Genomic DNA, 17349 nt, shown 5'->3' with positions numbered 1-17349 from the left:
GGTTGTTGGGAGGACCTCATTCCTTGATTCTAGGGAACACTGGAAGAAAGGATTTATATATCTTTCACAAGAAGGGGGAATACCAAGGTAGTTGTGGTGTAACGCACCTGGAACTTGGGTGAGGGCAATGAGGTGAAGACGAGGGTTAATGAGTGAGGTGTGCCTAAGGAGTGGACAAATAACCACTAGGGACACTTCGAAATTTAGCCTCGGGCTTGGCATTTGAGAGTGAGTTGATACAATTTTCTTGAATAACTAAGTTGCGAACACTGATCCCTTTCAGGGACCCATGGACCCAGAATCCAGGACCAATGGAACAGCTGTTACTGAGTTCATCCTGCTGGGCTTGGTGGAGACATCACAGATACGACCAGTTGTCTTTGTAGTCTTCCTCTTTGCCTACCTGGTCACAGTTGGAGGCAACCTCAGCATCCTGGCTGCCATCTTGGTAGAGCCCAAACTCCACACCCCCATGTACTTCTTCCTGGGGAACCTATCAGTGCTGGATGTTGGGTGCATCACCGTCACTGTTCCCTCCATGTTAGCTCGTCTCCTGTCCCACAAGCATACAATTCCTTATGGAGCCTGTCTCACCCAACTTTTCTTCTTTCATCAGTTGGCTGGTGTGGACTGCTTCCTGCTGACAGCCATGGCCTATGACCGATTCCTGGCCATCTGCCGGCCCCTCACCTACAGCACCCGAATGAACCAGGCAGTCCAGAGGATATTGGTGGCTGTGTCCTGGGCTTTAGCTTTCACCAATGCACTGACCCACACAGTAGCCATAGCCACACTCAGCTTCTGTGGTCCCAATGTGATCAATCACTTCTACTGTGACCTCCCACAGCTCTTCCACCTGTCCTGCTCCAGCACCCAACTCAATGAGCTGCTGCTCTTTGGACTGGGTATCCTCATGGCAGGTGCACCTGTGATTCTCATTGTCACCTCCTACATCCATGTGGTAGCTGCAGTCCTACGAATCCGCTCTGCTGAGGGCAGAAAGAAAGCTTTCTCCACATGCGGCTCCCACCTCACTGTGGTGGGCATATTCTATGGGACAGGTGTCTTCAGCTACATGAGGCTGGGCTCAGTGGAGGCCTCAGACAAGGACAAAGGGATTGGCATCCTCAACACTGTCATCAGCCCCATGCTGAACCCACTCATCTACAGCCTCCGGAACCCTGATGTGCAGGGGGCTCTGCGGCAGGTGTTCACGGGGAAGCGAGCCCTTGTATGAGGAGTGTATCAGAAGGGCAGAACTACAGCAAGTGTTTCCTGTCTCTCCTAGATCCTTGAGCAAAATGACTTTTGTTACGAAGTAAGACTTCTTGTTCCCCAAGGAGGCTCTACCTGGTAATGTATCTACAGATTCTGTAGACCAAAATCCTTGGCTAGTTGCCTTTTCGTCCTAGTTACCCTTTCCACTCCAGTTGGAGCTAGAACCCAGGACGCTCTGCATTCTGGGAGACTCATGGTCCTACAGGCAGGACCCTTTGTTTATTTTCTGCTGATGTCCCTAAAAATACTCCAGCAAAGATTCTCTGCAAACTGGAATATGGAAAGTCACAGCTTGGTACCAAGTATTAGTACATCCTCCCATCTGGCTTCCCCTGAAACAGCTTCCCCAACTTGTTCTGACACCAGGATCCCACACAAGATTCTAGACTTAGTACAGTATAATTTGAGACATTGAGTACTCTGTCTACATTGCAAGATTCTAGGGTATTTAACAGTGAAGAGTTTATACTTCCTTTGGTACTTCTTATTTTTTTCTAAAATGGAAATATCATTCATTGGTTTTAAATTTCCCATTAGAATTTATGTTTATAAAAATGAGAACAAAACAAAATTTTACCAGTGAAAAATGAAAGTCAAATCTTTACCGTCTCTATCCAAGCCCTTCATAATTCAATTTCCAGAAGAAACCACTGTTAAGAATTTGGTGCTTCCCTTCTAGTTTTTTATACATATATAAATACATTTACATATTTTTTATCAATATAATAATATTTACGTGTATGTCATATCTATAAGGGCATGTCATGCCATGTCTTTTTTTGTTTACCCATTACTTGGTAGACTTTATTCTCTATCAAAATATTTAAAAACTTACCTTACTTATTTTAATACCTGCCTAATGTTAATTTATGAGTTAACCATAATTTACTTAACCATATTTCTTCTGATGGTTTATATTGTTTCTAGAGTTACTGTAATTACGATTGATAATATAAATAATATTCTTCAAAGATGTGTTTTTATTATCTTGCAAGCATTTCAATAAGTTCTAATTAGTAAGATTCCTGAGTCGAAAAAAATAAAAACAGGTGTATATATATATATATATTTCCCCTGATCCCACAAAAAATTCACTCTTTTATTGTTACAATGGTTAGTGAGACTTCTTGCTCCCCACAACTTTGTTAACAGTAACTATTATAAATAAATTCTTCTGTTTCTTGACATTATAATGGTTGAAAAATACTAATTATTATTTTAATATGCATTTCTTTGACATCACTTAAGGTTGAATATATTTTCAAATGTTTATTATCCATGATGTGGACTATACTGGGTCCCGCCAAAATTCATATGTTGAAGCCCTAAGCCCCAATGTGACTGTATATGAATCAGGGTCTTTAGGAAATAATTAAGGCTAAATGAGATTAATTAGGAAGTATTAATGAGGTATTTTAGGAAGTAATTAAGATTAAATTAGGTTGTGGCCCCAACCCGGTGGACTGTGACCTGTAAAAGAGCAAGAGACATGCTGCATGAGGACACAGCGGGAAGGCAGCCACCTGCAAGGCAGGAAGAGAGAGCTCCCACCAGAATCTGACCATGCTGGCACCTAACCTTGGACTACTAGCCTCCAGAGCTGTGAAAAAATAAATTTCTGTTGTTTAGTACCCAGTCTATGGTATTTTGTTATGGAGGCCTGAGCCAACTAATATAATCCATTATTATTTCTTCACTGGGAATTAATTTTTCCCAAGTTTATTGAGGAATAATTGACAAATATAATTGTATAAATGAAAGTGTATGACATGATGATATGTATACACACACGCGAAATGATTACCAAGGACAGGATAATTAACACATCCTTTTCTTCACATAGTTAATTCATGTGTGTGTGTGTGTGTGTGTGTGGTGAGAATGTTTAATATCTATTCAAATTCAAGAATGTAGTATTATCAACTGTAGTCACCATGCTGTACATTAATCCTCAGAACTTATTCATCTTATAACTGAAAGCTTGTGGCCTTCGCCCTACTCTCCCCATGTTGCCCTCACTCCAGTCCCTGGCGACCACCATTCTACTCTCTGTTTCTATGAAGCTGGCTTTTTTTGCTTTTAAGATGCCACATACATACACGTGGTACCAAAATCATCTTTCTCTTTCTGGCTTATTTCACTTAGCATAATGCTATCAAATTCCGTCCTCATCGTCAGAAGCGTGAGGAGTTCCATTATGTGAGTGTGTGTGTGTCAATATCTATCTATATATCACATTGTCTTTATCTAATCATCCATCAGAGGACATTAGATATTTCCATATCTTGGCTTTGTGAGTAGCACTGCAGTGAACATGAAACTACAGATATCCTGGTGAGATAGTGATTTCACTTACTTCATATCTATAGCCAGAAGTGGGATTGCTGGATTATACAGTAGTTCTATTTCTAATTTTTTGAGGAGCTGCCATACTGTTTTCCATAGTGACTCTACCAATTTACATTGTCACAAAGAGAGCACAAGGTTTATTTTTTCTCCACATCTCATCAACACTTACTATCTCTTGTCTTTTTTATAATAGTCCACCTGACAGGTGTGAGGTAACATCTCATGACAGTTTTGATGTGCTGATGATTAGTGATGTTGAGTACCTTTTCTAATACCTGTTGGCCATTTGTATGTCTCTTTGGAAAAAGGTCTATTCAGATCCTTTGCCCACTTTTAAAATTGGATTATGTGTTTTTCTTATTGTGTTGCATGAGTTCTTTATATATTTTTGCTATTAACCCCTTATCAAATATATGGTTTGCAAATATTTTCTCCCATGTCACAGGTTGCCTTTTCAATTTATTAATGGCTTCCTTTGCTGGGCAGATGCCAGTTCAACACTGGCAAAGACCACAGGGGTATTTAGAGGTCCAAACAACGGCAGCTAGGGTTCTTGGGGTTCTTGGTGGTAAAGGCTACTGGCATTCTCTTATTCTATTTGCCCATGGGGGTAAGCTCTTGCTAAGGGGATCCCTCTTGGCACCAGGTCTGCTGGGTTGGCAGTCATGGTGGCCACTGAGTCTGAGTCCTGGGATTAAGTGCACTTGCTGTGGTGGTGGTGCTAGTGTCTGACATATGAACACATGCAGGTCTCCCATAGAACTAGGGTCTGCTCTTCCAGGGCTCACGGTGACTCAGGCTCTGAGAGGGAAGGAAAATGCTGCAGTGGCGAGCCCAGGGATAACAAAGGACAATGGTGGTTTGGGGCTAAGTGGCAGGGTGCAGTAGCAGCTTGGCCCTGGTGATACTGGGTGAGAACTCTGACTCAGCACTCCAGAGTGCAAAGCAAAAAGCAGCAAGAGCACAGTCCTAGTGATGGTGGATCAAAGCCCTGACTCAAGACGTGGGGGGCAGGACAGAGAGCTACAGCAATGCAGCCCGGTGATGTGGGTCTCTGCCAAGACTAGGGCCCAGGAGTTGGGACACAAAGCCACAGCAACACAGCCCCTGTGATGGAATGTCACAGCCCTGACTCAGGACCTAGGTTGCGAGGCACAGGACAATGGCAGGACTCCCTGGTGATGGCAGGTGAAAGCTTCTACTAAGGAACCAAGATGCAGTCACACAGCAGCACACCTTGTCTTGGTGACATTGGGCCAGAGCTATGACTTGGGACCCAGTGTGTGGGGTACAAAGCAGTGGCAGCTCCCATCTTGTAGGTGGCGAGGTATTCAGAGAGCAGGGCACAGCAGTGGTGGGGCCCCTGGAGATGAATATTGGGACCGCCTATCCTGCCACCTTGCTAATCTCATGGCTCCCTGAAAATTGTTTTTTTTTTAATGTCCTTTGCCTCTTTTTCTACTGGATTGTTAATTTTTTAATTGATTTTTGGGAACTCGTTATGAATTGTGAATATCTTTAGCCATATATTTACAAATAATTCTAACAGTTTCCCAATTCACCATTTTTCTTTCATCTTTGTTTTTGATGTCTTCCAACAATTGGAAGTTCAATAGTTTTATGTTTTCAAATATATGCTTTATAAATAAACTCATAGACAATACTCTTCAAGTATTACTGTTTTCCTGCCATCTCTGAACAACTTCTAGAGCTCCAATTAAATATAGATTTAATCTGTCTTTAGAAAAATGTTACTAAATGATAAAAAGCCTTAACATTTATATATTCCACCCTAGGACAACCATGCCAGCCTAACACTGGAAGGTCAGCTCCCCCTAAGAGCACTGAGTCGAGGTCATAATTCTTTGCAGTGAGAATAAGCAGATATAATAGGAGAGCAAGATGGTTACACTGGAGGCAGCAGCTGGAAGTCAATCCCAGTGTTGTGGACTAAGCCATTGGGGTGGTGAGAGGCCACTATTACTGAGAGGAGGATGCCTTAGGCTCATCCTGGAGCATAGTCCATTGCATATTAGAAGCAATATTGGTCACAAACAACAGTATAAACAAGTATATTGTTTGGGGGACAGGGGTTAATTGGACGGGGGTGGAAGAGTCGATCACATAGCATAATTGTTGAGATCATGCACCTTGGAATCAGACAAATGCAAGTTTGAGCCCCAACTCCTCAAAGCCCTAAGTATGTGGCCTTAGGCAGATTACTGAGTCACTCTGAACCTCAATCATTTATCTCTAAAATGGGAATAGTAAAGATATCTACTTCAAGGGAATGTTGTAAGAGTTGATTGGGATTTAGGGCATATAAATCTTATACCGTGGGGTCATGTACATGTTATCAATTATTGTTATGTTAATAACATAATGGTCTCCCGCTAGGAACTCTATCTGTGTTATTTCATTTAATCCACCCAACAGCATTTTGAGAGGATATTACTCTCATTCCACAAATAAGGAAACTGGGGTCCAAAGGGGTTCAGTAGTTGCTAATAGCTGGAAGAGCAGGTCTAGCTGTCTACAAAGTCCAGCAGGCTTCCCAAAGAGAGTAAGCTATCACATGGACTTAGGTGAGTTATTACTGAGGAAGATCTAAGAGTCCAAGGGTTACATTATACAACCTCTCCAATTTCCTCTCTCATCATCGCTATCACTAAATTCTTATTTTCTAAGGGTCTGGCCCAGATAATCATGGGGGGGCACCTTCCCAGGGGTCCCCTGCTCCCTCCCAGCACAGCACAGCACAGTGCTTCAACCAACTCTCTCAGGATCGTTTTGGGGCTCCCAAGACACAGTGCCTGTGGCCCTCACTAACAAGGCCCTAGGGGAGAATATATTTTGTTCCTGGGGATTCATTGAGAATTTCAAGTTGGAAAGGGCATCTCCAGTTTTTGCCTCTTCTCTTGGGTTTCTTCCTCATCCCCAGCTTAGGAGTCAGCTTGTCTCTGCCCCCAAATCCCATTTGGCCCAGACATCTGGGAGAACAACACCTAGACCGGGGACCCAGATTCATTGCTGATCCCCCTTATATCCCCTCTTGTTACGTGGAGTTATCGGGATGACTGCCCCATCTATCCTCATAGATCAATATGGGGGATGGAGATAAAGATTTGGAGAAATTCTAGATCACGACGGCTGTACGAGGCACCGCTGCTTTACTACTGCTCTATTTATTAGCACTTGTATTATTTAGTTAGGTCTCCCACCTCCTCTTCCCTGCTTGGGCAATTTTAAGGACACAAGAGCATTACCCTGTGGTGGAGAAGCCCCATGACAGAGATGGGCTCCTCTTTTTTATCTAATTTCCGTCTATATACCCTTGGTGACCCCTGGAGTAGCTGACTGAGCTTGTGCAGATTCTCACCTCCCTTGCGTTCCTTCCCATGCAACCTCACTGGCCTCCGTGTGGTTACAGGTGAGTTTTCTTATGATCCTCCCTCTGCTCTTCTGTAAAATGGAAGGAAATTTACTTGTTACTAAGTCAAACTTCCTGGTTTTACAGGTGCAGCAACCTAAGTCTCAAAAGCAAAAATAAGAGACGTGCTCAGGATGACATATCAGGTGAGTGGAAGAGCTGGGACTATTCCCCAGAGATTGAGGTTCCCCTTCTAGGCATCTTTACCAATCCTCTCTTTTCTAGATGAAGTTTTTCTTCTGACTGTTAGGGATGAGTGGGATGAGATTCAGTATTCAATTTCCCTGCCCAGAACCCAAGCCTTGCTGGTGGCCTCACCAATTCACTGAGACCCACACTGCTACGTGGAGAACCTATAGGAACTTCAGAGCAGGGAATTCCCACGGCATGAGGCAAGCCTGGGACTCATATGGACCCCCAAGAGTGGTGATCCAGAAGGGCTTCCTCATCAATTATTACTCTTGTGATTTGGTTAGCCACAGACTAATCCTAGACTGATCCTATAGCAATAGTCTGGTGAACAACCCAGAACTTAGGAGATCTTACGTAAGCTTCATCTCTCAATGATTGAGGGCCAGACAGAAGCTACTAGGACAGCATATTATTCTGACTCATGACTTACTCGTTTTTGAGGAATATTTCTTCTGATTATAGAAAATATGTGAAAGAAGTTTATATAAAAAGCTGTATGTCCGTGTATGGATTGCTACATGCACCGCATGCCCCATCTAGATAAGTGGAGGAGTCATTCCTACAACTGTCACTTGTGCCTTTCATTTGACTCTCCCTTGTCCAAGTCATACCAATCCTTCAAAGCCTAGAACAAATTCCCACTTGTCCAGAAACCCCTTCTTCACTACTGTATCCCACAATGATGCCTTCTTTGTCAGAAAACTCATTTGTCAATGAGTGCAGTCAGTATTCATTTATGAATGGCACATAACTAAAATGAGTTTATGCATATAGTTCCTAAATTCTGACATGAGTCCTATGCTTCAGTTGGACTGAGAGAACTACACTAAATCACTAAATGATTGTGCTGGAAGGTACAGTGGTAAGTGCCACGTGAATACAACTGAAGTGTGCTGGGAATACTGAAGATGCGAATGTCCCTTAAAAATGGGCACATCAGGAAGGTATTTCTGGAGGAGGTAGTATTTGAGCTGAGTCTTAAAGACTTTGACCATGTGACAATGAAGAAGGATATTCTAGATAGAGAAAAGAGCAAAAGCAAAGGTGGGGATGTAGGAGAACAGAGTTTGCCATCTGATGACATGGGTTAAAATAAAAAAAGGGAAATTGGGGCAACTGCTGACTGTGGGTGCGATCCAGCCAAGGCACTTGTTTGACCCTGAGCAACCGCAGCGTGCAAGGCAAGACTTTGGGACCTGCAAGGGCACAGCTACAGCGGGAGTGGGCCTTCGAGTCATAAGCATGAGTCAGAAATGGATTCAGACAGAATTCAGAACTACCCGGCTTCACCTGGAGCGGTGGTATGTGTAAAGGTTAAGAGGCAGGGGCTCTAGAGTCAGATGACCTGAGCTAACATCCTGCCTCTGCCTCTTGCTTTATGTGACTTATGTTCTTTCTATAAAATTGGGATTATAAAAGGTATCCATCTCATAGTGCGGGTTGTGAGGAATAAAGGAGTTAATACATATAAAGCACTTAGGACTGTGCACAGTGCCTCACCCAGGGCAATTCTCCTAACAGCTCCTAGCTGCAATTGTTGTCAGGGACAGCCCCGAGGAAATTCGGTCAGTATCAAAGACACCAGGACAACCTGAACTGTAGATATCACAGGGGAAGGGATTTCTGGTTTCTTTTGCATAGTTCCTTCATTATGATGGGGGACTTAGTATTTCGTGATTATTCCCAGGAGGTGGTACTACATAAAATATTATAAAAATAATCTACATTCACGGTAGAAAAACCAGAAAGTAGAGAAGAATAGAAGAAAGATAATAAAAACCATTCGCATTATTACTCAAACCACTAATAAAGTTTGGTATTTCTTTCCAGTCTTGTTTCTGTGTGTGAGAGTGTGAGAGTATGAGTGTGTATTTGTCTGTGTTAATATTAAAATAACACCATGTTGTACAGTTTTGCATCCTGCTTTAGTCACTTAACATAAGAATTTAATTTTTTTATTGTTTTACATAATGTTTTCCATCAATATACACTGATGATGATGATGATGATGATGATGATGATAAGGAATGTATATTTTTGTATGTTTCATTTTTATCTTGCTACTTTTTTCAGTAATTCTTCATTATTTTTTATGGACAATCAAAAAACTTGCTTTCTCTTCCTTTTCAATATTTAAACTTGATTTTTCTATTTCTTTTTTTTATTTTAATGTTTTTTTATTATATTATGTTAGTCACCATACAGTACATCCCCAGTTTCTGATGTAAAGTTCGATGATTCATTAGTTGCATATAACACCCAGTGCACCATGCAATACGTGCCCTCCTTACTACCCATCACCGGTCCATCCCATTCCCCCACCCTCCTCCCCTCTGAAGCCCTCAGTTTGTTTCTCATAATCCATAGTCTCTCATGCTTCATTCCCCCTTCTTATTATCCCCCCTTTCTTTATCCCTTTCTTGACATTAATTTCATGATGGTTCTAGGACAATGATAAAAATAGATGTAACGGTGGGGATCCCTCTCTTACTCCTGTTTGTTACTCTCCATTAGAAATGATCCTGCAGTACCCCTCTATTCCTAGATGACAATAGCTCGATGTTTTTTTCTTTTAAATCAAGAATGGATTGTAACCTGTAAAAAGTACCTTTTAGGCAATTGCTCTGATATATTATATACATACATTTACTTATATTAAATCATCTTCAATTTTTTATAAGAGGTCTCTTAATCATGATAGGTTCTTTAAGTATTCTGATATTTAAAATTTCCTGTAGTTATAGATGGCATTTTGCTTCTATGGTTGCAACTGAAGCTGCTCTCTAGTGATATTTCATATATTTCTTCCAAAAATTTTATATTTTCAGTATCAAATGTATGCTAACTTCATAAAAAGTCTATAGGACCTAGAGAGTATGATGCTAAATGAAACATATTAGGCGAATATCATACAATTTTATTTATGCATAGAATCTAAAAATCAAGACAAAACAAAGAGCCCATAAATATAGAGAACAAACTGGTGGTTGCCAGAGGGAAAGGGGATTGGGGGAATGGGCAAAATGGTGAAGAGGAGTGGGAGTTACAGGCTTCCAGTTATGGAATGTATAAGTCACGGGGATGAAAGGTACAGCCACAGAAGCACTGTGTGGTGACAGATGGTAGCCACACTCTGATGAGCAGAGCACAACGTATAGACTTGTCCAGTCACTATGTTGTACACCTGAAACTTAAGTAACATTGTCAACTACAATTTTTTTTAAAAGGTATTGGGAAGCTTAAATTTTTTTCTGGTGCTGCAGGAAAGTTTACATAGCATGCGAATATTCTCTTCATTGAAGTTAAATCAAACTTCTCTCAGCAGTTTTATGTGGCTAGAGATTGCTACTAGGGTAATTATTTCTTTGACAATTTTTTGACTTCTGGTTTACTTGAGTATTAAGACTGTTCTTGAATATATTTTAATTTATATTTTCCTACAATTGTATCTATTTTACTGAAATTTTCCATTTAAATAATATAGAGTTAAAGGGAGTATTATTCACTTAAAATTTTATTTGTTCTGGGGCACCGGGGTGGCTCAGTCTGTTAAGCATCTGCCTTTGGGTCAGGTCATGATCCCAGGGTCCTGGGATCGAGCCCTGCATCAGGCTCCCTGCTCAGCGGAGAGCCTGCTTCTCCCTCTCCCTCTGCTCCCCTGCTTGTGCTCTCTCTCTGTCAAATAAATAAATAAATAATCTTTAAAAATTGTTTAATTTTTTCTTTGTGTATCTGTGGCTATCATCCTTTCTAATTCTTTTTTAAAGATTTTATTTATTTATTTATTTATTTGAGAGAGCGAGAGCTTGCATGGGGGAGGAACAGAGGGCGAGGGAGAGAGAAATGTGAAGCCCAGTGCAGAGCTCGATCTAATGCCCCTAAGATCATGACCTAAGCAAACACCAAGAGTTGGATGCTTAACCAGCTGTGCCACCCAGTCACCCCAATAACGCTTCCTAATTCTCAATTGTTTGTATTCATCCCTTTTCTTCTTGCATTTTCTTACCCAGATGACAGTCTATCTAATTATTTAAATAGACTTATATTTTCTTATTATTTTTTAATTTTAGTATAGTTGATACACAATGTTACATTAGTTTCAGATGTACAACTTAGGGATTTGACAAGTTTATACACTATACTATGTTTAGCAGAAGTGTAGCTACCATCTGTCCCATTACATTGCTACTACAGTATCCCTGGCTATATTCCTTATACTGTGTCTTTTATTCCCATGACTCAGCCATTCCATAACCAGAGAATTTATAGTGTGTGTGTGTGTGTGTGTGTGTGTGTGTGTGTGTGTGTAAGAGAGAGAGAGAGAGAGAGAGAGCTCTTTCCCTTCTTTTTAAAACCAACCAAAGAATACTATATTCCTTCTACCAGTTGTGCTTTACATTTAATAATATGGCTTTGATATCTTTTGAGTCAGCACAGACAGAACTGTTTCCCACAGCTGAATAGTATTCCTTTGTAAGGATATACCAAATTAATTTACTCAGCCCTCTCGTGGTGAACACAGTTTATTTTCAATTATTTGCTCTCACAAACCATGCTGTAACAAATAACCTCATGCGTATGTCACCTCTTATATGTGACCATATATCTGTTGGATAAATTCCCAGAAGTGGAATTTCCAGGTAAGAAGAAAATACATTGGTAATTTTGGAATATAATGCCAAATTGCCTTTTTTAACTTTTCATTTCTGACTTACAACTATCTTACAAATTCCCCTTGTAGCCACTAACCCACACCCACACAGAGAACAAGATTTGGGGAAATGTAGTTCCAGCTTAGCTAATTTGCCAGAATTTTTGAATTTTAATGGAATCATTAATTTTGGTTATTTTTAATTTTTTTCAATATTTTGAGTCATCCTTACACTATTTAAGTTCTTTAATTTTTCCCTAAAACTTCCCAGTTTAATTTTTATATTTAAATTTTTGATCTGTTTAGAATTTATTTTTGCAAATTATATGAGGTCTGTGTACAACTTAAGTTTTTCCCAGATAGCTGTACTACTGCCCTCATAGTACTTATCGAACAGTACATTTTCCCATCCATTTAAGATGCCACTGTATCATGTATTAAATACCTGTATTACATTAGTAATGGACACTTCATTTCTCTTTTTTTAAAAGCTCATAAAATGTTATTTTATTTTCTATTTTTTCAGCTTTTTTGAGGTAAAACTGACAAATAAAATTATAATATATGTAAAGTATCCACCATGAAGGTTTGATATATGTTTACATTGTGAAAGGATTCCCACACCCAAGTTGACACATCCGTCGCCTCACACATTTAGCTTTTCTTTTGTGTGTGAAAACACGTAAGGTCTACTCTCTTAGAAAATGTCAATTATATAACACGGTGTTATCAACTATAGTCACCACATTCTACATGAGATCCTCAAATTCCTATTGCTCTTATGGCTGAAAGTTTGTACCTCTTACCAGCCTCTCCCCGTTTCTTATAGTTCTTTTTCTAATGTCTTGATCTGATTACTTAATCACTTTATTTTTTGTTTTTAATGTATTTACTTAGGGTTATAACTTTGCTTATGAACCCTGATTTAGTAATAACCCTCATGTTCTAGTGTGTGCTGGTTTCACTATCCCCTTTTCACCCTTCCCCGATGTTCTTTAGTTTTAGTTTTGATTCCCTCTGGTGCAGCCGTTTCTTACAGATTATTTAAAACATTAGGATTTATTTTTTAAAAATCACTTTTCCTTAAATTGGATTACAATTAAATACTATTACCTGTATTTTTTATTCTTTTGGAATTTTCTGAATTTCAGGTTTATACATGCTCTTTTCAAAAACTTTATTTATTTATTTATTTATTTATTTATTTATTTGAGAGAGAGAGAGAGAGAGAAGGGGAAGGGGCAAAGGTTGAAGGAGAGAAAATCTCCAGCAGACTCCTTGTGGAGCACAGAGCCCAGTGAGGGGCTCCATCCCAGAAACCTGAGATCATGACCTGAGCTGAAATCAAGAGTCGGATGTTTAACCAACTGAGCCACCCAGGCATTCCAACATGCTCTTTTTTGGAGGGGTGAATGTTTCATGGGCATTTGGGAAAGGCATATATACCAATTAGTTTTACCTCCTGAATAATTATATTGACAACTTTTACAGTCTTACTTTATTCTGTCAATTAATCCTATTGTGGACTGTTAGTCACTATAATGCTTCCTGTCTACCACGCTTAGTTTATGTGATACTGTAGGTATCTATGGTGATAGCTCCCTTCCAGGAGCAAGTCCTCTATCTTTAAGGCATATGGGGGGAAGGCAAAGGTTCTTCCTGAGACTTCTGTTTTTAAAAGTAATCAGCCTAAAATAATCCACATGCCATTTGGATTGGCAAATTTTGCTGCCCTACAGAGTCTGTTTCTTCTTTTTGAATCAATATATTGAGAGGAATGATTCTTTTTCTCCTTGGATATTTCCTTGCAGGAACTAATGCAGTCAAAATTTGGGGCCAATAGAACAGCCATTACTGAGTTCATCCTGCTGGGCTTGGTGGAGACACCAGAGCTGTGGCCAGTTGTCTTTGTAGTCTTCCTCTTTGCCTACCTGGTCACAGTTGGAGGCAACCTCAGCATCCTGGCTGCCATCTTGGTAGAGCCCAAACTCCACACCCCCATGTACTTCTTCCTGGGGAACCTATCAGTGCTGGATGTTGGGTGCATCACCGTCACTGTTCCCTCCATGTTGGCTCGTCTCTTGTTCCACAAGCATACAGTTCCCTATGGAGCCTGCCTCACCCAACTTTTCTTCTTCCATCTCTTGGTTGGGGTAGACTGCTTCCTGCTGACAGCCATGGCCTATGACCGATTTCTGGCCATCTGCCGGCCCCTCACCTACAGCGCCCGAATGAACCAGACAGTCCAGAAGATATTGGTGGCTGTGTCCTGGGCTTTAGCTTTCACCAATGCACTGACCCACACAGTAGCCATAGCCACACTCAACTTTTGTGGTCCCAATGTGATCAATCACTTCTACTGTGACCTCCCACAGCTCTTCCAGCTCTCCTGCTCCAGCACCCAATTCAACGAGCTGCTGCTCTTTGCTGTGGGTTTCATAATGGCAGGTACCCCCTTGGCTCTCATCATCACCTCCTATGCTCACGTGGCAGCTGCAGTCCTACGAATCCGCTCTGCTGAGGGCAGGAAGAAAACCTTCTCCACATGTGGTTCTCATCTCACTGTGGTTGTCATATTCTATGGTTCAGGTATATTTAATTACATGCGACTGGGTTCAGCCAAGCTTTCAGACAAGGATAAAGGAGTTGGGGTCTTCAACACTGTTTTCAACCCCATGCTGAATCCAATCATCTACAGCCTCAGGAACCCTGATGTACAGGGTGCCCTCTGGCGGGTGCTCAAGGGGAGGCGGTCACTAGCTTGACAAGATCTTGAGGTCTGGAATGTCACTCCCTCCTTTTCTCTTTCTGAACTAAAAGAGAAATACTCTAAAGCCAGTAACTAAGACAAATGGTCCATAATTGCTTCTGTCTCCCTGCATATGAGGATTTTTTGTTAGGGATAATAGTTATTGTTTCCCAAAGCAGTCGTGCCCAATTTATAGACAATAGGTGTGTAAGCTCTGCTGAGGCCAGCCCCTTTGACAAATTACAGTTTCAGTCCCTGCATGCTCCCTTTTCTGTGTAGAAGTGAAACCTCAGATCCTTGACTATTACATATCCCACAAGTTGGTTATAGTCTGGATTCCCAAAAATATCTGATCAAAATCCTCTCCACCCCACTCCCACCCACTAGCAGGTCATGTGATTCCCAAAAGTTCAGGTATGGAGGGTCTGGTTATAAAACATGGGCCTTGAGATCAGAATCATTTTATTTTTCCCATCAGGTTTCTACAAAGCAAAAAAAGCACTCCGATCTTTTCCTATCACACAGATACCATGGGGTATAGAGGGGACAGAGGGGAAGTTGCATTGGGCATGTGTTCTCTAGTAACTCTGAAGAGCATGATCCCTGTGTGCAAATTTTTAAAACTACCTTAACACATATGATAAATCTTATAAAATGAATGTTCCTCCTCTATCTTTCCTGATGTACTTCAAATCTTTTGAAAAGATAATCTTTTGTAATGTAAATATTATTCAAACATGAAAAAACCCCAAGCTGCTCAATATGAACTTCCTCTCTAAATCCTCACTCTCAGTCCCCAAACCTTCCTGCTGAGATAATCCGTATCTGTAAATAAAGCGATATGGTGAGGCCTCCCCTAAAATTTCCCTTCTCAGTAGGAGAGCAGTCTCTAACCTAGAACATTCTCTCATCTTGCATGCTGCTTCCCAGGCTTTTGTCCAGTCTGTATTTGGCTGTATTTTCCTTCTAAACTCTCTTTGAGATGCATTGCCCATTCTAGGAATCTCTACCAAACCACTGATGTTTCCTGATTCATTTCTCTAAAACATCCTTTTGACCTGCACCTGTGGCATGACTTCTCCATGAGTTTTCATGGCGGTGCAAGAGTTGAAAGGATTGAGTAAGATGGAGATGAAGAGAAAGGACATGAGGGAGGGAAGCAGAACAAGATTAGAGGTGGAAAGTTTGTGGGAAAATGAAGAAGAAAGATGGAAATGGGGAAAAATCAGAGAAAATTGCAAGCAAATGGGCTGAGAAGAAAAGATTGAGGCACTGGAGAGGACCCGATGGCGTACAGAGAGAGTGGAGATGAGAAAGTTAGAGAAATAGGATAAGATGCCTTGGGACAGTTAAAAGGTCAGAGGAAGGAAGAGGGGCAATAAAATTAGTGAGTCAGGGATGAAAGAGGTGGGCTTCTGTACAGGGCAGCTTCTTGTTCTGTATGTCCAGCAAGAACCCATTTATACAACCCCAACTAATACCATCATTGTAGCTTATCCTCTCTTCCGAGGAGAAAAAAACATTTTAAGTTTCACTGAAAGTGCTAAAAATTATCCAGGGGACTCATTTTCCATTTCTCTGAACAGAAGGTGCTCCTCGAAGTTAAGGAGGCTTACAAGATGGCCAAAGAGTGAAAGGAAGTGCTGGGTATTTTATCCACCTGCATCTCTAAAATGTCATCAGAATGTGTCACTAACCATCCACCCAGTCCCCTTACTCTCTGCTTTTTGAGTCACGCCTGCCAAGACTATCAAAAGGCATGGGGAAACGAGAGCTCTTTCCTGACCCTTTCTTAGCTACCAAATAAACTTCACGGCTACAGTGAGCTTCCTCAAAGGGCCAAGAAAACTGCCAAGGAAGATCTACAGCATGGTCTTGACCTCATCACTTCCTCTCATCAGCAATGTACTTGTTGTCTGGCACTACTTGACAGAGGCACAGGTAATAAAACCATCAAGGTTCTTCCACTTGTCATGCCTCTGATTCTGCTAGTCTGAATGAATAGACTGTCTCACCCAGTTTACCCCGAAGAGTTACCACATCTTTCACCACCATTTTTTCTACTCACCAGCATCGAACACTGCTGCAAAAGGGCACTTATTTGCTTCCAAAAATCCCTGTGCCTCTGACCTTTCTTCCATATGAACACTCATCTCAAGCCTCAAGGGTTGATTTCATGTGTAATTAGTGGAGTAAAATGGATCAACTGTTTCAACATCATAAATGATGACCCAAGACACTGATTCCTGGCACTTCATCTACTCTCCAGGATCATAGGGTTTCTTTAAAAATTTGGAGATTACCTTCCCTTGGGAATTTGCCTAGGTTTTTTTTTTATTCCAAATTTTTATTCCAATCTTTTGCTACTTAAAAAGTTTATCATACATGTACTACGTCATGTTGTAAAAGTTCAGACAATACAGAATGTCATTGTCACTCTTTTATACCATTCCCTCAGTAATCCAATTTTTTTAAAAAAGACCTAGTGGAAATAGTTGTTTAGCTTTCCACACAAATGAACAAGCACACACTTGCACGCACACACACGCGCAAGTGAAACACTACACTGTTTTGCAATGTGCTGTTCCCCTCTCTGCATTACACGTTATGATTTTTTACATATCAACCTACAAATCAATTTTATCCATTTTAAAGGCTGCATAATATTCCATTTTACGTATAAACTATAATCTGTTTAAC

The 17349-nt window shown here is 40.8% G+C and overlaps 2 protein-coding genes across 2 annotated transcripts; both read left to right on the top strand.

The window, feature by feature from the left end:
- The first annotated feature begins 289 nt into the window (after nucleotides 1–289).
- Nucleotides 290–1237, top strand: LOC113269196 (olfactory receptor 3A2-like). Its single transcript, XM_026517937.2, has one exon. The coding sequence runs from the start codon at nucleotides 290–292 to the stop codon at nucleotides 1235–1237; it is 948 nt and encodes a 315-aa protein (XP_026373722.2).
- A 12468-nt stretch (nucleotides 1238–13705) lies between these two features.
- Nucleotides 13706–14665, top strand: LOC113269195 (olfactory receptor 3A1). Its single transcript, XM_026517936.1, has one exon. It carries the CDS (start codon nucleotides 13718–13720, stop codon nucleotides 14663–14665), a length of 948 nt encoding a protein of 315 aa, XP_026373721.1. The 5' UTR covers nucleotides 13706–13717.
- Nucleotides 14666–17349: the final 2684 nt, after the last annotated feature.

The sequence above is a fragment of the Ursus arctos genome, unplaced genomic scaffold, assembly GCF_023065955.2.
Source record: "Ursus arctos isolate Adak ecotype North America unplaced genomic scaffold, UrsArc2.0 scaffold_24, whole genome shotgun sequence".
NCBI lineage: Eukaryota > Metazoa > Chordata > Mammalia > Carnivora > Ursidae > Ursus > Ursus arctos.
Note: the sequence above shows the minus strand (reverse complement) of the source record. Positions and strands in the feature narration are given on the sequence as shown.